Raw genomic sequence first — 24,590 nt, 5'->3', positions numbered from 1 at the left:
GGAGCCTGGTGGGCTACAGTCCATAGGGCTGCAAAGATTCGGACACAACTGAAGCAACTTAGCACACACATACATATATATATATATATGTATATGTGAATTATATATAATGTTTTAAAATAGTGATACCATGTTTTCAAATAAATCTTATCTTGATTTCCAATATAGGTAAAGTGAAATCATTTCAGTTAAAGAGGAGGTGGGGGGGTTGAGCTTTCTGGAGCTCACCCTTTCTTAAGGCCAGGCCTAAGATCTTTAAGAAACATGGCTTGAAAGCCCTGCTATAAGAGTAACTAGTTATGAAATACACTTTAGGTCACTAGAGAAATTAATTTGCTAATTATAATGATAATCTTTATGAATAGCTAAAATGTTGGAGATGTTTATAAAAATACGATTGTTTTTAATTTATTCAACTAAGGTAATTACAATAATTAAAATACATTTCCCAGAATCCGGATTCCTCAGTCTTTAACAAAACTATGTAGCAGCATGGAGAGTTAACTTCAGTACAAGGAATTCTGTGTCTGGACCAGTTCCAGTCCCAGGCTTCCCTTCAGCTGATTGGCTTGCTGTTTCTAACATGTTCTCTCTTGAGAATGGTACTCCATGGTCCAGGAAAGCTGCAGGAATTTCAGTCTTCACATCTGCATTCCAGGCAGCAGGAAGGGAAAAAGGAAGAACAGAGTAACTCTTCTTTTAGAAGCTTCCTAGATAGCCAACCCAGTTCAGTTCAGTTGCTCAGTCGTGTTTGACTCTTTGCGACCCCATGAATCGCAGCACGCCAGGCCTCCCTGTCCATCACCACCTCCCGAAGTTCACTCAAACTCACGTCTATCGAGTCGGTGATGCATCCAGCCATCTCATCCTCTGTCATCCCCTTCTCCTCCTGCCCCCCAATCCCTCCCAGCATCAGAGTCTTTTCCAATGAAAAGCAACTCTTCTTTTAGAGCTTCTTAGAAAGCCAACCCAACAATTCCTTAAAACCCAAAAGCCAAAATTTAATTTAATCATGTGGCCACACCTAGTTACAAAGGCTTGTGCCTTACCCTTTAGTAGGATAGATTTATACATTCACATCCACACATTACTGCTGTCAGCTAAAGAACATCCAGTAACAGTAACTTCTAGGCCGCCTTACCATACCTTTGTACTACTTCTGTACCTTATATGTATATGGTGTGTGAATATATATATATACACACACATATTCACCTTCTTCCACCATTACCTCCAGGCAACTACTGATCAGTTTTATTTCAAGGATGTCATGCAAACAGAATCATACAGCATGATTTGAGATTTTCTGCTTTCACTTAGTGTAATGCCTCTGAGATTCACTGAAGTTGTTGCATTTGTCAATAATTCATTTTTTAAACTGCAAAATAGTATTCCACATTATGAATGTACTCCAGTTTGTTTTTTTCCATTCACTTGTTTAAGAGCTTTTGAATTGTTTCTAGATTTGGCAAATATAACAGAGCTGCTATTTGTATGTATGTTTTTGAGTGAACATAAATTTGCATCCATGTCTATATTTTAATTATGAGATTACATACAAGGATGTTATGTGTTAATATGTTCTCTTACCACATGAACTTTAGGCACTTTCAGGATTTTTTCTGATCCAAAGCAAGCATCATAGTGTTACGAGAGTACAATCCCTGACCTGTGTTTGAATCTCAGCTCTACTGTTTAATAGTGGGGTGACACGGGGCAAGTTACTTACTACCTCTATGCCTCAATGTCCCCCACCCTGCAAAATGGAAGCAGCAGTCGTAACCTGTACATTGGTTCCTTGACCTGGGGAGTCAGGCTATTACATGGGAAAGGCCAAGTGGAAGCCACTAGACCTACTTCTATCCAGGAAAATAGTAAACCAAAAGGAATGCTGCATTACTGGAGGGATTGTAGAGATTAGTTCCACCATCAAGGATCTGAAAGATGTAGGGGTGGTTATTCCTACCACATCCCCATTAACTCTCCTATCTGGCCTATACAGAAGACAGATGGATCTTGGAAAATGACAGAGGATTACGATAAGCTTAACTGGGTGGTGACCTCACTGACAGCTGCTGTACCAGATGTGGTTTCAGTGCTTGAGCAAATTAACACATCCTCTGGTATATAGCTATTAATCTAGAAAATGCTTTTTCCTCTATCCCTGTTAATAAGACCCACAAGAAGCAGTTTGTTTGCAGCAAATACACCTTCACTATCCCACCTCAGAAGTATGTCAATTCACCAGCTGGGAATCACAGTTGAGTTTGCATGATCTTGCTCTCTTTTCTCTTTCAGAAGCTATTACGCTAGTTCATTACATTGATGACATTATGCTGATTGGACCTAGTAAGCAAGAAGTAGGAACTACTTCATACTTAAACTTGTAAGGCATTTATGTGTCAAAGTGTGAGAAATAAGTCTGACACAAATTCAGGGGCTTTCTACCTCAGTGAAATTTCTAGGGACCCAGTGGTGTGGTGCATATTAAGATATCCCTTCTAAGGTGAAGGATGAATCGTTGCATCTGGCTCCTCCTACAACTAAAAAAAGAGGCACAGTGCCTAGTGGGCTTTGGATTTTGGAGGAAATAGCCCACATTTGGGTTATTTCAACCTACTTACCAAGTGACTCAAAAAGCCATTAGTTTTGAATGAGACCCAGCATAAGGGAAAGCTGCGCAGCAAGTCCAGACAGCTTTGTGAGCTACTCCACTACACGGGCCTCAGGGTCAGGCAGATCCAGAGATGCTCGATATGTCAGTCACAGGTGGGGATGCACTGGGCTCCGACTGAACCACAGCTCAAACCCTCAAGATTTTAGAGCAAAGCCCTGACATCTTCTATAGATAACTACTCTCCTTTTGGGAAATAGCTCTTGGCCTGCCACTGGACCTCAGTAGAGACTGGATGCTTACCGATGGGCCACCAAATTCCCACGAGACTTGAACTACCCATCACGAACTGGAAATTACCTGATTTATGAGGAGGTGAATAGCACTTCAAAAGAACTCCTTGAGTCTTCTAATTGTCACAGACAGAAATCTTGGGAACAAGTATGGAAATGGATATTAGGAAAACGATGGAAAGAATACGAAGTTGAATCAGGCCTTTGCACTTGGACTGGAACATGACATTGCTTCTTGGGCCTTCAAACTGCAGATCTGGAGACTTTTCAGCCTCTGTAATTATATAAACTCATTCTTTATAAAACATATTTTAATATACATAAATTTATATATATGTATCTCCAATTGGTTTTGTTTCTCTGCAGAACACTAATACAAGCAAGTTACATAATATCTATATGACTCAATTTCCCCATCCTGGAAAACTGGGATAATCAGAGTTCTATCTTCAAGAGTTGTAAGGATTTTAAAAAGTTGATACACAAAGTTTGATGGGATCAAAGCAGTATCTTACACATTTTCATATTCTTAAAAGTAAAGTTTATGGCAGAATGAAGATTTCAAAACTATTTGTCGAATAGATGATTTATCAATTTTTAAAATAATCCTAATGTATCATTTATTATTTTTTACTCAACAAATATTTATGACTATCTACTATGTTCAGTTATTGTGCTAGGCCCTAGGCTCAGATCATGAACTCCTTATTGCCAAATTCAGACTTAAAGAAAGTAGGGAAAACCACTAGACCATTCAGGTATGACCTAAATAAAATCCCTTATGATTACACAGTGAAAGTAACAAATAGATTCAAGGGATTAGACCTGATAGACGGAGTCCCTGAAGAACTATGGACAGAGGTTCCTGACATTGTACAGGAGGCAGTGATAAAGACCATCCCCAAGAAAAAGAAATGAAAAAAGGCAAAATGGTTGTTTGAGGAGGCTTTACAAATAGCTGAGAAAAGAAGAGATGCTAAAGGCAAAGAAGAAAAGGAAAGATATACCCATTTGAATGCACAGTTTCTTTTTTATTATTATTATTTTTTACTTTACAATATTGGATTGGTTTTGCCATACATCAACATGCATCCGCCATGGGTGTACACGTGTTCCCCACCCTAAACCCCCCTCCCACCTCCCTCCCCATACCATCCCTCTGGGTCATCCCAGTGCACCAGCCCCAAGCTTCCTGTATCCTGCATCAAACCTGGACTGGCAATTTGTTTATTATATGATATTATACATGTTTTAATGCCATTCTCCCAAATCATCCCCCCCTCCCTCTCCCACAGAGTCCAAAAGACTGTTCTATACATCAATGTCTCTTTTGCTGTCTCGCATACAGGGTGGTTGTTACCATCTTTCTAAATTCCATATATATGCGTTAGTATACTGTATTGGTGTTTTTCTTTCTGGCTTACTTCACTCTGTATAATAGGCTCCAGTTTCATCCACCTCATTAGAACTGATTCAAATGTATCCTTTTTAATGGCTGAGTAATACTCCATTGTGTATATGTACCACAGCTTTCTTATCCATTCGTCTGCAGATGGGCATCTAGGTTGCTTCCATGTCCTGGCTATTATAAACAGTGCTGTGATGAACATTGGGGTACATGTGTCTCTTTCAATTCTGGTTTCCTCGCTGTGTATGCCCAGCAGTGGGATTCCTGGGTTGTATGGCAGTTCTACTTCCAGTTTTTTAAGGAATCTCCACACTGTTCTCCATAGTGGTTGTACTAGTTTGCATTCCCACCAACAGTGTAAGAGGGTTCCCTTTTCTCCACATCCTCTCCAGCATTTATTGCTTGTAGACTTTTGGATAGCAGCCATTCTGACTGGCGGGAAATGGTACCTCATTGTGGTTTTGATTTGCATTTCTCTGATAATGAGTGATGTTGAGCATCTTTTCATGTGTTTGTTAGCCATCTGTATGTCTTCTTTGGAGAAATGTCTGTTTAGTTCTTTGGCCCATTTTTTGATTGGGTCATTTATTTTTCTGGAATTGAGCTGCAGGAGTTGCTTGTATATTTTTGAGATTAGTTGCTTGTCAGTTGCTTCATTTGCCATTATTTTCTCCCATTCTAAAGGCTGTCTTTTAACCTTGCTTATAGTTTCTTTTGTTGTGCAGAAGCTTTTAATTTTAATTAGATCCCATTTGTTTATTTTTGCCTTTATTTCCAATATTCTGGGAGGTGGGTCATAGAGGATCCTGCTGTGATGTATGTCAGAGAGTGTTTTGCCTATGTTCTCCTCTAAGAGTTTTATAGTTTCTGGTCTCATGTTTAGATCTTTAATCCATTTTGAGTTTATTTTTGTGCATGGTGTTAGAAAGTTTCTAGTTTCATTCTTTTACAAGCGGTTGACCAGTTTTCCCAGCACCACTTGTTAAAGAGATTGTCTTTTCTCCATTGTATATTCTTGCCTCCTTTGTCAAAGATAAGGTGTCCATAGGTGTGTGGGTTTATCTCTGGACTTTCTATTTTGTTCCATTGATCTATATTTCTGTCTTTGTGCCAGTACCATACTGTCTTGATGACTGTGGCTTTGTAGTAGAGCCTGAAGTCAGGCAGGTTGTGAATGCACAGTTTCAAAGAATAGCACAGAGAGATAAGAAAGCCTTCCTCAGTGATCAATACAAAGAAATAGAGGAAAATAATAGAATGGGAAAGACTAGAGATCTCTAAGAAAATTAGAGATACCAAGGGAACGTTTCATGCAAAGATAGGGACAATTAAGGACAGAAATTGTATGGACCTAACAGAAGCAGAAGATGCTAAGAAGAGGTGGCAAGAATACACAGGAAAACTATACAAAAAAGATCTTCATGACCCAGATAACCATGATGGTGTGATCACTCACCTAGAGCCAGACATCCTGGAATGTGAAGTCAAGTGGGCCTTAGGAAGCATCACTACAAACAAAGCCAGTGGAGGTGATGGAATTCACGTTGACCTATTTCAAATCCTGAAAGATGATGCCGTGAAAGTGCAGCACTCAATATGCTAGCAAATTTGGAAAACTCTGCAGTGGCCACAGGACTGGAAAAGGTCAGTTTTCATTCCAATCTCAAAGAAAGGCAATGCCAAAGAATGCTCAAACTACCACACAATTGCACTCATCTCACATGCTAGCAAGGAGAAGGCAATGGCAACCCACTCCAGTACTCTTGCCTGGAAAATCCCATGGGCGGAGGAGCCTGATGGGCTGCAGTCCATGGGGTCGCTAAGAGTCAGGCACGATTGAGCAACTTCAATTTCACTTTTCACTTTCATGCATTGGGGAAGGAAATGGCAACCCACTCCAGTATTCTTGCCTGGGGAATCCCAGGGACAGAGGAGCCTAGTGGGCTGCCATCTATGGGGTCGCACAGAGTTGGACACGACTGAAGCGACTTAGCAGCAGCAACAGCACATGCTAGCAAAGTAATGCTTAAAATTCTCCAAGCCAGACTTCAACAGTACATGAACCGTGAACTTCCAGATGTTCAAGCTGGATTTAGAAAAGGCAGAGGAACCAGAGATCAAATTGCCAACATCCACTGGATCATCAAAAATGCACGAGAGTTCCAAAAAAACATCTACTTCTGCTTTATTAAGTATGCCAAAGCCTTTGACTGTGTAGATCTCAACAAACTGGAAAATTCTTCAAGAGATGGGAATACCAGACTACCTGACCTGACTCCTGAGAAATCTGTATACAGGATAAGAAGCAACAGTTAGAACTGGACATGGAACAAATCGGGACTAGTTCCAAATTGGGAAAGGAGTACATCAAGGCTGTATACTGCCACCCTGCTTATTTAACTTATATGCAGAGTATGTCATGCACAATGCCAGGCTGGATGAAGCACAAGCTGGAATCAAGATTGCCGGGAGAAATATCAATAACCTCAGATATGCAGATGACACCACCCTTATGGCAGAAAGTGAAGAAAAACTAAAGAGCCTCTATCAAGAGTGAAAGTGAAAGAGAATGAAAAAAGTTGGTTTAAAACTCAATGCTCAGGAAACTAAGATCATGGCATCATGGCAAATAGATGGGGAAATAATGCAAACAGTGACAGACTTTGTGTTTTTTTTTTGGCTCCAATATCACTGAAGATGGTGACTGTAGCCATGAAATTAAGACACTTGCTCCTTGGAAGAAAAGTTATGACCAACCTAGACAGCATCTTAAAAAGCAGAGATATTACTTTGCCAACAAAAAAGCCTGTCTCGTGAAAGCTATGGTTTTTCCAGTAGTCATGTATGGATGTGAGAGTTGGATTATAAAGAAAGCTGAGTGCCTAAGAATTGATGCTTTTGAACTGCGGTGTTGGAGAAGACTCTTGAGAATCCCTTGGACTTCAAGGAGATGCAACCAGTCCATCCTAAAGGAAATCAGTCCTGAATATTCATTGGAAGGACTGACACTGAAGCTGGAACTCCAATACTTTGGCCACCTGATGTGAAGAACTGACTTACTGGAAAAGACCCTGATTTGGGGAAAGATTGAGGGCCAGAAGAGAAGGGGACAACCGAGGATGAGATGGCTGGATGGCATCACCAACTCAATGGACATGAGTTTGAGTAAGATCCAGGAATTGGTGATGAACAGGGAAGCCTGGTATGCTGCAGTCTATGGGGTTGCAAAGAGTTGGACATGACTGAGTGACTGAACTGAACTGGGCACACATTTGGAAACATGAATATTACCATCAAGAGGAAGATGAATCGTTAATACACAGTATTTTAAGCTTTCTTTTCCTCACAGAATATTTTTCTTTACATAAAAGTTCATTCCATAAAAATTTCCTTTTATATAAATAAAATAATAATGAATAGCAGATGCACTGGCTTCAGTTCCTTCCTGAAAGTCATATTAATTTACTTTTTAAAACAAAGAGCAAAACAAAGATTAAATAGAAGATAAGAATTTAAATAAGGGTATTTGATTTCTTTTTCTTAGTGGAGATGACTTCAAATTTGTTGCCCTTAAAGCAGGGTCATGTACTTAACTTTGTCCCTTGTGGCTGAGCTTATCAAGAATCCACCTGCAACGCGGGAGGCCTGGGTTCGATCCCTGGTTTGGGAAGATCCCCTGAAGTGAAAGGCTACCCACTCCAGTATCCTGGCCCAGAGAATTCCACGGACTGTACAGTCTACCGGGTCTCAAAGAGTCTGACTGAGGAGCAACTTTCAGTTTCACATAGATTGAAGATTCTGAGACTTTCTATTAATAGCAATGCTGGTGAATATGCTATATTTACAGATTAATTGTAACATGATTGAATTTTGCATTTCCTTAACTGTGTGTTGGTTGGCCATTGTCTGAAATAATTAGATTACAGGGCAGCCCAATTATTTGGCTTAAACAGTCATGCGTACACCCTAGGCATTAATTGCCATGAATAAATCAATACCACCTGGAATTCATTGGCTGACATTGACAATAGCTTTAACTGGACTTGCACAGTGTAAGAAATTCAATGAGCAGGCTAAGAACAATGATTAAAACTTTAGGTATTGAACAATGGCTGGCTATCTCCTAGAGATCAGTTTTTTCCTCAGTGAAGAAATTGTGCCTGCGTGCTCAGTCGTGTCCTACTCTTTGCGACTCCCTGGACTGCAGCCCAACTGGCTCCTCCGTCCATCGGGTTATCCCGGCAGGAATGGCAGGAACACCCGAGCGGGTTGCCATTTCCTCCTCACGGCTATCTTCACCACCCAGAGATGGAGCCCCAGTCTCCTTCAGTTCCTGCACTGGCCAGCGGATTCTTCACCTGAGCCATTCTGGGAAGACCAGAATTGGTAATCCTACTCAATATAAATCTTACACTCATTTTTTTTCTCCTCAAGACTACCTAAAACTGACTTTTTAAAAAACTTTTCTTTGGTAACCATGAAATATAGTAGACTTCTCTTAAAAAAAAAAAAAAAAAACAAACTGGAAAAACCGTAGAGCTTAAAAATTCGTAAAATAATTAGACCTGGGTCTTGTTCAGGAAAATCTATTACACTTACTAAAGAAATCTTAGAATATTGTGACTAGTTACAAGCAAAGATATCTACATCGGAAAAAGCCTACTTTTCATATTTACCTTGAGAAGCAACAAAATAAAATTCTTGATGAAGCTACCGCTGATTTCGACATTTTTTTTTATTTACTAGGTCGTGGGTTTTCAGTTTATGCTAGGTTTCAAAAGATGTTCCTAACCAAAAGGAAGAGAAGAACGCCTATCTGTAGACCAGAGGTCGGCTATTTGCTTCCATCCGGTGAGCGGCGATCGAGGCACCTGAAAGGGCAGGGGCGGGAATTGGCGACTTAATAATTAACTCCCAGCTAATGTGGAAGCCAGCCGGGTGTTGGAAACAAGTAGAGAAGATCTGGGGCTAACTAAAAGAATCACAGAACCCTCCCCTTCGCATAGGCCCGGTCAGGTCTCCAGCATTCGCAAGGTTGAGGGCGGGGACTAATTCGGATTCAAACTTAAAGCGGGAGGCCCGCGCCAGGCCCAGCAGGTGCCTCCAGCCCGGTTCCCCGAGGCTGGTTTCCGTCCCTACCTGCCCGCAGGGCCGGAAATTACCTAGCAGGGGAGCGGCCCGTCCTTTGTTGTCGGTGTTTAAACAGCGCGGAAAGCCTTAAAAAGTGCGCACCTAAGAGGGCGCGGGCCAGTCCGCTCACCGACACTTCACGCATCTCCACCCTTTCGGCCACTGTGTCCCCTGTCCTTCCTGTAGCATGCCACTGGGGGAAGCCAGAGTAAAATCGGGAGGAGAGTAAAGCGGGAAGAGAAGGGAGGGTATTAAGATGCCACAATCGCGCTCCGTACTACACTTTACAGTTCACATATCACGACTGAGCCAAGGGGAAATGGCGCAAGCGCAGACCGCCTTTTAGGCGCGTGGGGAAATTCGCGCATGTGCAGAGCCCAGACGGGAAGAAATGAAGCGAAGGAGTGACTCGCAGGTTGAGGGCGCTTTAGCTACTGAGGAGCCACAGCTGCCAGGGGGCGCGTGCGCAGAGAGCCCGGTGGAGGTGGGCCTCTTCCAGGGGGACAGCCTCGCGCGCCCCCTGGCGCGCGCCCGAGGAGAGGCGGGAGCTGGAGGGGGCGGAGAGCAGGGAGGAGGTCTGGAGGGCGGGCGGGGGGAGGGGAGCCGGAGCGAGGGAGGGTTTATCGACCGGGCGATTTTGGTTAAAATATTCAAAATGGCGGACGGAGGAGCAGCGAGTCAAGATGAGAGTTCAGCCGCGGCGGCAGCAGCAGCAGGTAATCATTACAGCATTTTACATATTCATATTCATACTCAACCCCGGCTCCCGCTGCCCCCCCCCGCGACTTAGCATAATTTATTAGTACTCAGGATTATTATAATTAACGGCGGGGAGATGGGGGGCCAGGGAGCACGGAGCCCCCGCCGGGCGCCGAGCGGAGGGGGAAAGAGCCTCGGAGCGCCCAGGCGGAGGGGGAAGACGAGGGGCAAAGGGGGCTGCTATCCACCGCTCTCCTCCTGCCCCTAGCCCACCCCGCCGCGGGCTCGCCCGCCCGCCCGCCGGCACCGGCCCTCCTCCTCCGTCGGCCGCCGGCCGCCCGCCGCCTCCGCCTCCTCGCCGCCGAGCCCCAACCCGAGCGGGTCCGCGGCGGGGCCGCGGGGCCGGGGCAGAGGGAGAGGACAATAAAGACGTTTTACATATTCATAGCTGCTGGGCCGGCGGGGCGCGGGCGGGCGACCCGGGCCGGGCGGGCGCGGGGTGGGGGGGCGTGGAGGGCGAGACGGAGGTGGCGGCGAGCACAATGCCGGGGAGGCGGCGGGGCCGGAGTGGACCCCGGCGGCCGGACCGCCGCACGTGTCCTGCCCCCGGCGCGGGCCGGGGCGCCCCCTCCCCCGCGCTGCTGGCCGCGGGGGGCGGCCCGGAGAGCGGCCCGGGTGCGCCCGCGGACAGCGCCCGGCCCGCGCCCCGCCGCCGCACCAGGGTCCGAGCGGGGCCGAGCCCGCGGGTCACGGCCCCGGGCGCCCCGCTCATCCCCCGAACGGTGGCCTGACCGGAGGCGGGCCTGCGCTGTAGATGGGTAGGGGTGAGCGGTCCTGGGCGCTGCGAGGGGGCCTCCGGGCGGAGGGACTGGGGAGTCCGCGCCGGCACGCGCTTCGCCCCCTTGGGGGCGGACTGGGTTGAAAGCGGCCCTCGGGGAAAGTTCCCCTCCAAGGAGCAGGTCCTCTGAGGCCGTCCCATGTGCTCCAGGCCACCGGTCAGGGGTCCCAGCGGGTCCTGGGGAAGCCCCTTGTTCCCCGGCGGCCGTGGATTCTCGGGAGAGTTGAGCCGAATGAAGGTGCCTGGCGCGGTCTGAGCTCCGGGTCCCCTGCCCCACCCTGTCTGCTCCCCCCCCGCCTCTGCGCTTGACCCAGACCCGCGGGGCCGGGGGCCCTCGGGGGCCTCGCTCCCCTTCAGGCCCCAGCGGCGCCCGGAGGCCTCCCGGGAACTCGGACGTGAAGCGCTGCCCTCCTGCCCGGCCCCAGAACCGGCTGGCTGACAAGTTGATAATATTCTCGGTTTACCCCCCAACCGGTTGGGAGTTGGGTAGGGGCGGGGATCCCCCTTCCTGGGTCTCTGCCCCTGTTTTCTTGTTGGGTGCTGGGTCCTCTTATGCTCTGGTTAGCTGAACCTCTCTCATTTGAATAATGTCTAATTCGGGGAGGTTTATATTATTGAAATGGCCGCCTGGCTTTCCCCGCCTCTCATGTTTAGTAATTCAGACCTTTAATAACAGCCACTCACAGCCCAACGCCGTGTTTATATTTTACATTCGCCCCATGTGCTTTTGTGGTTCGATATGATTCTTTTTTTTTTTCCTTGGCAATCCACAGGGCTCTGAGATCAAACCCAGACTGTGCTGGGAGGAGAGGGAGAGAGCTAGGCCTTGGCCCCTGTAGCAGTGGCCTAGGCCTCATGTTCTCTGCCGCCTGATTTATTTACTAATAACCAAAATGATTCCCCCTACCCCCTCAAATAACTTCCGTACGCTTACCTCTACTCCACGGGCAAAAGAAACCCTCTTGGGCGTTAGCAACTTTCAAACGGCTTCTAGCTAAGCATCAACTCTGTCGTGTTCTGTTTTATCTTAAAAAAGACTTTCTTATAGTTTGCCATAATATTGGGCCTAAGGAAAAAAATCTATGCTTTCTCATTTTCAGAGGCGAATGAAACCTATTTTGGTTTAATAAAATAAATCACTTTGTTTTCGGGCTAGTTCACCCCTGCCCCTTGACTTCTACCCCCAAGTTAAACACTTTCAGGCTTTGTAAAGATCTTCAGTATTTGTTTAAAAAAAAAAAAGCAGTAGTTTTTTTCTAGGAGTTGTAGAATAGCTAGTTATTTTAGAAGTTCCAATTAACAGCATGCTGTATTACCCTTTCAGCCTCTTCATTCTAATTTAAAATGGAGCTGATGTTAATTTTGTGCTACCACTGTTATAGACTTGCTTATTTTAATTGTAGCACTCCTGAAAACAGAAATGGGGTTATATTTTCTTTGAGTGTTTGTGTCAAGGTTAAATGAGTGAAAATAGAAGAATAAACTGAGGCATTGTGTCTACTCTGATCTTGAAACTTATTCCCTTCCCAAGCACACCCACCCCTCATCTTTAGGTTGTCAGAATTGATTTTATGTTTTGTGTAGGCTTAGAACATTTGGTCTGTGAAAGGCAGATTAACTTTTGCTATTTAAAAGAAATAATTTTGATTTGGGGGCTTTCCCTTAGTAGAGTTGTCTTTTTAATTTTGTATAGTTCTTACCTGTTTTTTAAAAGCATGGTGTGGCTTCTCCTTGGTGTTTTTTTAACCCCTGCTAGTAAAGTATCAGAGAAGAGTTGTTGAACAGCGACTTGTTTAACCTTTGAAATTATGTTAATGCACTTGATGGTCAGTTGCAAGATATAAAGTTTGTGAGACATTAGTCTTCAGTTTAATTGGAAATAAAATTCTGGATTTGATGGGCTAAAAACAAGCCAATTTCAAATACCAGTTCTCACTTTTTTTTTTTTTTTCTGTTACTGCCAATAGGCAGGGCCTGAATGCAGCAGGAAAAAAGAATCTGCCGCTTTCATGAGAATGTTCAGGTGAATAACTGCTTCAGAGACCTGAAGCATGAGGTTGGATGGACAGAAAACAGTAACATGATTTCATGCCTTAAATAGCGTATGTTTTTGCACCCGATTCTGAAGATGTGGTCAAACTGATGATGTCATTGGACAGAGGACAAGGTGCAGTTAATTTGATTTATTGTCCTGAGGTGAAGTGTAGCAATGAAACCTTCTCATAGGGAAACCATTTATCTCAGGACAATTTCCTTTATAGCTGCAATTTAACCACTACCGAGGCTGCAAATATTTTATCCAAGATGATAAAATGCACATTGCATTTTACAAACAAAATTTCTTTCTTACAATTATTGTGATACAGGAAAGGGTGAGTATTGTTAACTGGCCTTATATTTTGGTTGGCTTCCCATGCTGTTGTAAAAATTCATTTCCTAAAATTCTCAATTGGGGACCATGGTTTTAAATAAGTATAATCATAGAAATGATCCATAAGTATGCCTGTTTTAGATAGGTTTTTTTATAATCCCCCAAACTCTAGTAAGAAGCTATATTTCTTGGTATAGTTTCTTCAAAGCATCGCTCAGAATAAAGGAAAGATCATATTTGGCTTAGAACCTGTTAAAGTGAGTAGAGTGAACTTGAAGAGGATGAGGGTTGTATATTCTGTTAGGTTGAAATTATAGTGTTTAAGGTAAAATACTTAACAGGAAAGCATGTGCTTTGCAAACAGTTTTTTTTTTTTTTTTATTTCAGAATTCTTTTTGGATTGTCTTGATTTAGTCTGGACAAGTTTGTGCATTTTATTTTGATTGATTAGTGATTTTTAAATTGTTTCACTGTGAGGTATGAATGCATAAATGCTTTTTAACCTATTAAATTTTCCTGTCAGACATTTTCCATCTTATTTTTAACTAGTTTATCTTAAAGTGATGATTAAAATATCCTGGGAATGTAGTGGAGTTGTGATTTATTCATGCCTCTGTCGGTGTGAGAGGAGAGTCATCGAGTATTTTAGGGTTAGGGTTAGGGTGAGGCCTGCATGAGTTTATGGCCTGCTTCTCTCCTTTTGCATATGTCAGGTGGCTTCCCACAAGTTTTCGGAAAAGCCATTGTGACTTCCTTCTTTCTTGCCCCGTCTAGTAATTATAATGGTACTTTTGAACTTAGGTCTTGAAAATTTATGTGACAGCTGACCAAATATTTTAATTTCCAAGAGGACCGTTCTTCCAAGGCATTAGTGTTCAAGTCATTTTTAACCTTGACCCCCAAACTAATTTCCAGTTCCTTTCATTTTGACATTGTCAAAAATCCCAGTCGTCAAGGAAGAAACAGTGACTATTATTCCAGGTTGAGTGGTACAGTATTCTGGCATATTTTAGATTTATTACTCTCTGCTTTGATAAGCAATATAAAGAAGAAATAAAATGTGTCTCATTACTGCATAGTTTGAAGTAATTGTTAATCTGTTATTCATGTGCTCAGTGGATCTTGGAATAAGTTTACGGTTCAGAATGTTAAATTGCTCTTATAAAGCCACCAGAGATGTTTAAAGGAGCCTTGTATATCTTAAGCAGGTGGTTCTAAAATGACATAACTGGAAATTTGAATGTTGCCTTTCACAAGTATTTTCCATTAAGAATGAAACAGTTTCTTGAATTTGTATTGCTTGATCTTGAGTTTAGGTGTGTGGGTTTGTATGTTTAAGTTGTGTTTTTAAAATTGGTCTCTCACTTTCATGAACGTCTGTCCCTTTGTACTAGGAAGACTATAATGTAGTAGTGATTCCCTTAATGTTATCAGTTATTTTTTTAACGTTGAAAGCCGACAGCTTTAGTCTTCTTTCAAGCCCTATTAAAATTAATTTTCTTTTAAAATACTGGTGTGTGACTGTCAGTGTTGGTTCAGTTACAGTTTTTGTAATTAGTAAAGACTTACTAGGAAGCCTAATTTTAGGCAGGAATGTGTTTCCTAGTGGAAATGATTGTGTTTGGGAATATTCAAACAATTATTGTTTACAGAACAGAGCAAATCACAGGCAAAACATGTCCCCTTTTGGTCACCCGTGTTTCTGTTGTCTCCTTTAATGTTAAATGCCTGAGCAAACATGTTTATTACTTATTTCTTCAAGGAAATCTAATATTAGGCATGAGAGTGTAGATTTGATTGTTATACATTTGCCTTATCTGAGTTTCTGTATCCCTCCTGAATGAGTTCTTTCCTCGTTTTCCTCTTTATAGGAAACTCTTTGGACCAGAATTTTGCTTAATTCTTATCTTGATTGTGTTGCTTAAAAATGTCTTTTTGAGTGGAATCAATATTGAAAGATGTAATACTTACGGTTCACAGATTACTTATCCATCTTCTTTTGCCAAATATTTTTGCACATTGTTGGCGTTTTTGGATACCTTAGATTTATATTTCTTCTTAGGAATTAATTGATTTTATTTTGTACTGAAATACTTCTAACTGTGCTCTAAACTGGCAATGAGCCCTTATAAACTCTTTGAGCAGTAATAGCAATGGAAACAAAAATAGCGTGAGTGGAGCCAGTGCTTGACTTACTGATCCATGTACAGTATGTTTAGAATTTGGAATATGAGAATTGTCTTGAGTTTCAGAACCTCTGATTTGAGGAAGTTCTTTATGTATAATACACGTAGTTTTACTGTGGGATATTAATTTACTGAGCATTGATAAGGTATCTTATTTGTATTTAGTGACTGATAAAATGCTTTTGTTTTTAATTTTTTTTTCCCAGTTAAGCAAATACTCAAGTTTTCAGTGCTGCCTAGATTTTATAGATTTATACAGACGTAGCAATCAGCAAAAGAAAAATCAGCAAACCTCTAGATTTATCAGATTCTTTTTTTTTTTTTAAGTACTATACAGGAAACTAGATACTCATCCAGAAGAGGATACGTAATAATTAATTTTTAGAGTGACAGTGTGAAGCACAAAACTTGGCTCACTATGAGTGTTGGTAGTAGCTTTACTCAGCCTGTGATATTGAAAGTCATTGCAAGTACCGTTTAATTTATCACTTGTTCTATTTCATAATTCTTTGTGTAACTTTATTGGTTTTTATGTTGGAATCATAGCTCTAGCATGTAAAGTTAATCATTAAATCAGTAAAATAATAAAAATTATGATAGACCTTTTTTTTTTTTGGACTGGTGAGCCTTTGTTTACAATAGAAGATGCAAACAGGAATGGCTAGGAAGTGAACATTATGTTGTGTATGTTAAACAGCTCAATTATTTTTAACATGTGGTCACCTCAAGTTGTACTGACTAGCTTTGTAATCTGCAGAATGAATATATATTTTAGAGAAAAGTGACTTAACTATTTTCTTGCTTTAGTATACTTTTTAAAATAGTCTGCTTAGTATTAAAAATGCTTTTTTTTTTTTGCTGATTAATGCTGCAGTAGGCAAGTATATTTTAATCAGTCTTTTAAAAATAATTATTTAAACATTTCTAAGCTTTCAAAAATATATATGCTGCTTTGTACCTGGTCCCTATGCCACTTGTCTTTGAGGCTAACAAGGGAATATAAGACTCTGCTGTGGAGTTTATACTTAGCAGGGAAAATTTTAAAGCAGTGTATCTACTGTCAACCCTCTATATTGGTGAGTTTGTTATCCGTTAATTCAGCCAACTACAGATCGAAAATAATGGAAAATATTCCAGCAAGTTCCAAAAAGCAGAACTTAAATTTGTTGCATCCTGGCAACTATTTACTTGGCATTTACATTGTATTAGGTACTGTAAGTAATCTAAAGGTGATTTAAAGTATATGAGGATGTGCATAAGTTACATGCAAATGTTGCACACCCCTGGGTTTTGGTATCTGTGAAGATTCTGGAACCAATCACCTGTGGATAGCAGGGGATGGTTGTAGTTACATATTAAAATATATAATGGATAATAATGGTCAGAGTAGAGATCAGGTCTGTCCAAGTTAGTAGGAACCAAAACATCCTAGAATGGTTAAAGCTGGAAGGTAATTTAGGTACAGTGTATCTTAAAACCTTTACAGATGAGACAGTATTCTCACAGAGGGTGGTGGTTTAGTGACTTGCCCACAGTCTCTTAACTGTTGAGTAAAGAAGACTTTTAGTCTTCTCCTCCCCCTGCCCCATCTCTCCCTCTACCACATTGCTGCTAGTCAGAGAAGACTTTTAGTAGGAGGTGAGATTTTTAAGATTTTGTGTGCAGGGAGGCTGTTAGAGGTTTTTGAAGTAAGGAATTCTGTGATAAAAGCAGCGTTCTGGGATTAACATGGTGGTGTGCAGGACATTTTGAAATAGGAAGGGAGGGATTTGGGTCCATGGAAACCAGTGTATAAAAGTCAGGGTATGTGGTTTTTGACTAATTAAGCTATGGAGATTGTTGTTGTGTAGTTGCTAAGTTGTGTCTGACTCTTTTGCGACCCCATGGACTATAGCTCACCAAGCTTCTCTGTTAATGGGGTTTCCCAGGCAAGAATACTGGAGTGGGTTGCCATTTCCTTCTCCAGGAGATCCTCCCCACCCAGGGATTGAACCTGGGTCTCCTACATTGGCAGGCAGATTGTTTACTGCTGAGCCACCAGGGAGATACAAACATTATATAATAAAACAATTACCGTACGTCAAAAGGCTTTCAGTCTAATAGTGATGTAATGAAAATAGATAATTCATAGGATGTTGAGAATGTTCAGTTACTGTGCACGGAATAAGGACCTTTGGGAGAAATTCTTGCCGGTCTTTACAGTAAGAACTTTTTTATTTCTGACCAATGATTTTGTTTTTAGTCTTTGGGACACTGAACTAATTGACTTTATTTCCTTTTCAAATCAAACTACACTGTTTAGACCACGTTACCAACCTGAAAACTTAGATAAGCAATTATAGCATCCATTTTTCTTAGCCTCATTCCCAGATCATGTTAGGTCCTTACCTTTTGTTTTGCATTTCTTTTATTGCTTCCACCTTTAAACTCTTGTTATTTTGTGTTTTATGTGGTCTATCTTATATCCTTTGTGGAGCAAAGCAGGTATAGATAAAATTATAAAATTACCGGTAATCATAGCATAATGATTCTGTCTATATTTTTATAGTACCTTAACATTTATGGTGGTACTCTTATTTTCGTTAACTTGTGTGCTCCTTTCAGGCAAAAATTATTATACCCATTTTACAGTTGAGTAAAATAAAGCTTAGTTTAAATGACTCTCCCAAGGTCATGTGCTTAATCAGCACTCAGCGTGTTTGGGGGCTGGCGGGACTTCCAGGTCGGCTGTTACTGAGGCCTCACACTGCAAAGTGGTAGAAGGCAGGCTGAGATTCTTTTCTGGAAAGCTCTGCGTGTCAGGCGTTGATGGTGTAGGAGTTTGGATTTCACTTGCTTGGCAGTAGGAGTCATTGAATATTTTTGTTCTGTACTGAGCCATAATCAAAGTTCTTAATTTAAAGTGTTTAAAAGCAGGTAATTAGAGTCAAAGGGATACCAGGGTTTTGAGCTTAGAGCATCAAAAGCAGTGCTGTGAACAGAAGTAGGGAAGTTGGAAGAGAGAGCCATTTGGGGGACTAGGCAATGAATTCAATTTTAGACATGTCATTTGAGACATAATTGGGTGGTTTTCATGGGGTTACACGTTTATTGTGAAAATCAACAAAGTGTTACAGAGTTAAATTGTGTGTGTGTGTGTTTTGCTCAATCGTGTCCAACCCTTGCAACCCCATGAACTGGGGCTCCTCTGTCCATGGGATTTCCAGGGAAGAAGACTGGAGTGGGTTGTCATTTCCTTCTCCAGGGATATCTTCCTGATCAAAGGATCGAACCCTCGTCTCCCGCATTTCAGGCAGACTCTTTACTATCTGAGCCATCAGGGAACTCATACTAATAATAGGATTTGAGATTTATGTTCATGCCACTGTGTGTGGACTGAGTATTCAGTCTCAACACGGTGAATTCTAGGCCTCTCATTTTGCCTTTGCCACTGGCTTCTGTAGTGGTTTCAATAATAAGATGGTGATAATACCAGTGTTACAGGGATGCTGTGGGGAGTTACACATTGATAGCAGAAGCATTTTTTAAAGTTCTGTAATAGTTTTTCTTACATGAGCACAAGAGTAAATTTAGCAGTTATTATTATTTGTGCTGCTGTAGAGAGGGAGCTTTTAAATTGATTCTGTGGGACACCATACTTCAGGTTGTACATTCCCATGTGTAACCTGCATCTTGGAAGAAGGAGGTACTCCCTTAATACTCTTTCAGAAGCTATATAGTGAGGTATTATTGCATTGTAGCAAACATAAACTTGTCCTTGATTTCAAGGCATTCTGTTATCTCGCCCCTACCCCTGCCTATACATTCTTATCTTTTACTACTTCCTTAAAGAGCATGACTCAATAATTCCAATAGAAAGTACCCTTTATAGTCAATTTAGTCGCTCAGTCCTGTCCGACTCTTTGCAGCCCCATGGACTGCAGCACGCCAGGCTTCCCTGTCCATCACCAACTCCTGGAGCTTGCTCAAATTCATGCCCATCGCCCTTTATGTCCCTTTATAGGCCCACCACAAACAGTGTTTCTTTTAACAGGTTTTAATTTTTTAAAAAATCACCTTAAAACTTTGTCTTGAAGAGCTATTCTGGGAAGGTGGCTTTATTTATTTTGAAGTGTGGACTCTCCTCTCCCCGTCACAGTTCTGTCACATGACCTGAAAGTAAGCCCACTGTCTTGGTCAGTCTTGTGTCTGGGATACTCTGAGAACTTTTGCTCACGGGCTCACACCGCCCCCTCCCTTGGAATGTTGTGGTGTGTTTGTGGTACAGTGAAAGCAGCATGGAAGGTTGGAAGACCTGGGCTCTCCATCTCTAACTAGCTTTGTGACTGGGACAAGTTACTTCACCACTGATTTTTTTTTTTTTTCTTTATTTGCGTATGTAAAAGTTTTCAAACAAAAGGCCATTGGAGTCATTTTCAAAACGAATTTTAGACAGAAGCTTAATGTTAAAAGTAAGAGTGGAGCTCTTCTGATTGAGGAAGGCGCAGGGGCAGGGAAAACATCTCCCTCTGCTCTCCACAGTGACCCTGTAGACCCCTTCATAGGCTCTTAGAACCTGCTGGTGCACTGTTTGAAACTGGTTACCCTTATTTATTATACAGGCCTGTCTAGTTGTTATTCTGTCTCTACCCCTGTGCTTCTGTCCTACTTTTGTCTGAACTCAGCACTTCATTTGTGTTCATTTAGCTAATTTAGCACTTCATTATACACAGTCTTATTTTCTTCACTAATTGAGTTTTATAAGTAAATCTTGTCTATTCCTAAGAGCCTTGAGAGAGGGAACACGCTGCTAGAGACAGTCGACAGTTAGCAAATGATGCTTGATTGATTAAATTAGAGGTTCTCAATATTTTGCAATACTTTGATCACCTGATGTGAAGAACCCCGATGCTGGGAAAGATTGAAGGCAGGAGGAGAAGGGGATGAGAGAGGATAAGATGGTTGGATGGCATCACTGACTGGATGGATAGCAGTTTGAGCAAGCCCCAGGAGTTGGTGATAGACAGGAAAGCCTGGTGTGCTGCAGTCCATGGGGTCGAAAAGAGTCAGACACGACTGAGTGACTGAACTGAGTCTTTGCTGGGATAAGACTTGCCCATGGAACTTTTTCAGCATGCAGAGGCCCAGACCTTACCTTCCGAGTTTCTAATAAAGTAGAGGTCTGGCAAGTCATAGTTTTTAAAAGTTTGTAAAAAATAATTCAGTTACTTTGAATTTGTTGCATTTCAAGATTATTGCTTAGAATATTTTGAATTGTGGTTCTCAGTGGACTGTGGAGTCTTCATAGTGAAAAGACAGAGAACTAGGAAGCTTGGATCCTTCCTCTGTTTGTAGCACTATCTGGCTTTATGATATTGAACAAATCTCTTAACTTTTCTGGCCCATAGGGTTCTAAAATGACGAATTGTGTTTTATTTTCATATTTTGTTTTTCTTTTTAAGCTGTGGAATTCTTCAAAAGCATCTGTTTTGGTGAAGACCAGTAAACACAACAGATACTTTGGCTTTCATTTGAATACCATTTTAATAAACATATAAAGAATATAGAACATGGTAGGCTCGATCCTATCTTGGCAGTAGAGCTAAAATATATGGGGAGTCTGAAAATGTAATATTTAGATTTTAAACTTGAAACATCTTTCTAGAATGTGAATGAATGAACAAGGACAGTAAGCCTATCAGGAACTGTAATAATTCTTGTGAACATAAAGTGGATTATAATTAACCAATCAGACTGGTCCTTCTGCATTGATTTAATTCAGTAAACACAGAGTTTTCTTCTGTTCCTTGCCATGCACACCACACTGGAGAAAGAGTAGTGAGTAAGACACAGACTGCCCCTGTCCTCTGAAATCTTATAGTCTATTGGGCAAGTCATACATTAAATAACACTGTTTATAGTTAATTGAGTAAAATACGGGAGATTCAGAATACTCTGAATAAGATAAGGACACCTAATCAGGACAAGAGGATTTAGGAAGGGCTTCCTGAGGAAGCAGTGTTTACACTTGAGACCTGAAGGGTGACTGTAAGTTATCAGTTCAAGTCTGGGAGTAGGAAGTGGGATTGAAAATGTTATAAGCAAAGGAAGCAATATATATGTGATTTTTGACACCAGTGCTGGTTACTAAGCTTCACGTGCATTTTCCCGTTAGTCTTCACAGTGACCCCACGAAGCGTGTTTTTTGTCATTCATCCTCGTCATCTTTCAGCTAAGAAAGCTGCAAAGAGGCTAAGTGGTACACCTAGGTCTCTGACCTTTTGGATGCAATTAAGAGCATTATTATGCTCTTAACCATTAATTTCTGCTTCCAGTCAAATTGAATGATGAACTGTTTAGCAGTTATTATTTTTGAGTTTATCCTTAGTGCTCTTATGCAGTTTCCGGTTCCAGATTGTGTGGTCTAGAATCAATAGTGCATTTATCTCTATCTTGCAGTTTGGGGAGATGGACAGTTGATCAGCAGATCTAATGTTAACCTAGCTTTCAGGCATCTCCAGTTGTTGATTATAAAAATATTCTGAAGCTGGCTGTATGTAGATTGTTGATTCTGGTGATCCATAAAGCTTGAACACTTTGAAATTATACTTTAAAACTGAAGCTACTTGCAGATGTTAACATCCAGATAATTTTCATTTGGGGCATCATTTATATTCTTCTGTTGGCTAGATTAGGAAGTCAGGACATGTATTTAAAATATTTGAGTGTTTCTCCAGTGAGTTGTGACTTAAAACTGATATGCTGGCAAGTGCCGGGAGTTTGTTTATCACTCCCTTCCCCCAGCAAGCTGTAACTGAGCCAGCTTTCAGTTGAAGAAACATGACAGTTGCTTATTTTTTCTGATGAGAAGTCAGTCATTTAATGGTACTGGTATTCCCTATCATGTATAGCACGTTTAATTCTTCCCCGTATCACCCTGTTCTTTGTTACAGTGTTTGCGTGTGAAACATTTTTTCTTCACAGTGCATAGTCATTGCCCTCTATGTGCTGCTTCGTGCAGTCAGCCAAGAAGGCTGTTTTAGCAGCCTGTAGTATATATTAATTCATATGTCAGTCACTGTTACTTAGAAAGGAATTGGTGAAAATCCTCTGGTGTCACGAGAGACATCGTAAACATCACTAAAGCCTGAGAAGACAAATTAACAATTTTATGAGGGTTACTGGAAGAAATCATGGTGTAACTTCAGAGAATTAGAGTGTAGTGTCAGCACCATCGGCGGTTCTTGGTACTGGAATCACGTCTGAATAGTACTGTCCTGCTGTAAGACCCAGGGTGGTGCTGGGTCAGCGCCTGAGCCCCTTCCCTGGAATGTTCTCGTGCGCGCGCCTCCACTCGCATACCTCAGGTGTGCCTGCCCCCCTCCTGTATGTGTGGCTGCTGTTTAGTTGCTAAGTTGTATCCAATTCTTTTGCAGTCCTGGAGACTGTAGCCCGCCAGGGTCCTCTGTCCAAGAGATTTGCCACTTAAGAATATAGGAGTGGTTTGCCGTTTACTTTCCTACTTATATGTGTGTACATAATTCAAAAAGGAGTCAGTGTGCATCCTGCTTCTTTTTTTCTTGTAAACATGTCATCATATTTTAGGTTTACCCAGGTAAATAAACCTTTTTATTTGTTAAGTACCACCTCTGGGTAATTTCAGGGCTTCTCTGATATCTCAGATGGTAAAGAATCCGCCTGCCATGCGGGAGACCTGGGTTTGATCCCTGGGTTGGGAAGTTCCCCTGGAGAAGGAAATGGCAGCCTACTCCAGTATTCTTGCCTGGAGAATCCCATGGACAGAAAAGTCTGATAGGTTGTAGTTCATGGGGTCACAGAGAGTTGGACACAACTGAGTGACTGAACTGAACTGAGCAACTAAGCACTGGGTAAGTTCAAGGCTAACTCCCCCCACCCTTTTTTTTTAAAGATCTTTGAACTTCATTTAGTTGAGTAACTTCTAGTGGCATAAATAACAAACAATAAACTGATTGTTGAATTGTTATTCAGGGTAGCTGTAACTGATCAAGGGTGAGTGATCTTAGGTTAATCAGAGAGACCCAGTGAAGTCAGTAGCGGGGCAGTTTTCACCTTCTCTTATGAGACTGGAAAATATTGACATGTCTGCAGCTTTCAGTTCTTCAAAACTCACCTAACCTGCCCTTTTACCTAGTAATTTTTTTTTTTTTACAAATATCCTTCCATACCTTACCTAATCCTTTTTAATGGTTGTATTTTATTGTATTGATGCATCAGCTTATTTACTTGTTTCTTTTGGATGTATGTTAAATTTTTTCTGTAATTATGTTATAAGCATCCATCTACAGTGTTTTATTTTTTTAAGATAAATTCTTAGGAATAGAATTATAGCATTTAAAAAATATGTTAAAAATTTTTGTGTGTGTTGTCAGATTGCTCTTGAGAGAGGTACCATTCTGTGTTTTTATCTATAGTACATATTTTATCTATAGTATTTAATAGTATCAGTTTCCCCCCAGTGTCTTTTTAAACTTTTGGATGTACTGATAGATGAAACATTGTTTTAATTTTCATATTTTTGCTATAAGTCAAACATTTAATTACATTTTAATTTCTTTTTCTGTATATTTTTCAAATATAATGTAAAACAGTGACTTGTTACTCTTGTATTGCTGTAGTTCTGACCCTTTTATGAAAATTTATAACTTCTTAAATACTCTCTTTTCATGAGTACCCCCCTCACTACACACACATCTTTTGAATAGCATAAGTTTAGGGATGAGGGGAGAGCTGGGGTCATGCCTTGGGAAGACTTAAGCATTCTTCCTCAGCCTCCCTAGTATCCCCCATAACATGAGTTAGTATGTTTCCCTGTTTCTATAGACCCTATCCTGGCATCTTAGTTGCCACTTTTAATTATCGGTTAACTTGTTCCTCTGTTTTGTAGTAACTTAAGCTCTATACTCTTAGGGGCTTTTTACCCCAGGCATGTAGCAGGTGTGTTGTTGCTGTTCAGTTTGTCTGACTTCTTGTGACCCCATGGAGTGCGGCATGCTCAGCTCCTCTGCTGTTCACTGTCTCCTGGCATTTGCT

The 24,590-nt window shown here is 41.5% G+C and overlaps 1 protein-coding gene and 1 long non-coding RNA gene across 5 annotated transcripts in view; one reads left to right on the top strand and one right to left on the bottom strand.

Moving 5' to 3' along the window:
* Positions 1-386: 386 nt before the first annotated feature.
* LOC112585512 lies at positions 387-9,617 on the bottom strand. 2 transcript variants are annotated; one of them, XR_006551538.2, is made up of 4 exons: positions 9,478-9,617; positions 8,992-9,186; positions 2,975-3,181; positions 387-647 (listed from the first exon to the last, which is right to left on the bottom strand). It is a non-coding gene; the product is annotated as an uncharacterized LOC112585512 (long non-coding RNA). The 2 variants fall into 2 exon arrangements; XR_006551539.2 differs by lacking the exons at positions 8,992-9,186; positions 9,478-9,617 and adding an exon at positions 5,772-5,832.
* A 219-nt stretch (positions 9,618-9,836) lies between these two features.
* Positions 9,837-24,590, top strand: part of POU2F1 (POU class 2 homeobox 1) — a 213,882-nt gene continuing 199,128 nt past the window's right edge. For 2 of the 3 annotated variants that reach the window (XM_025287424.3, XM_006055503.4), the window contains exon 1: positions 9,837-10,161. In XM_025287424.3, coding sequence (XP_025143209.2) covers positions 9,837-10,161 — 325 coding nt within the window. The remainder of the gene's footprint in view (positions 10,162-24,590) is intronic. The other variant, XM_006055504.4, reaches the window with a different exon arrangement.

Source organism: Bubalus bubalis, chromosome 6, assembly GCF_019923935.1.
Source record: "Bubalus bubalis isolate 160015118507 breed Murrah chromosome 6, NDDB_SH_1, whole genome shotgun sequence".
Taxonomy (NCBI): Eukaryota; Metazoa; Chordata; class Mammalia; order Artiodactyla; family Bovidae; genus Bubalus; species Bubalus bubalis.
Note: the sequence above shows the minus strand (reverse complement) of the source record. Positions and strands in the feature narration are given on the sequence as shown.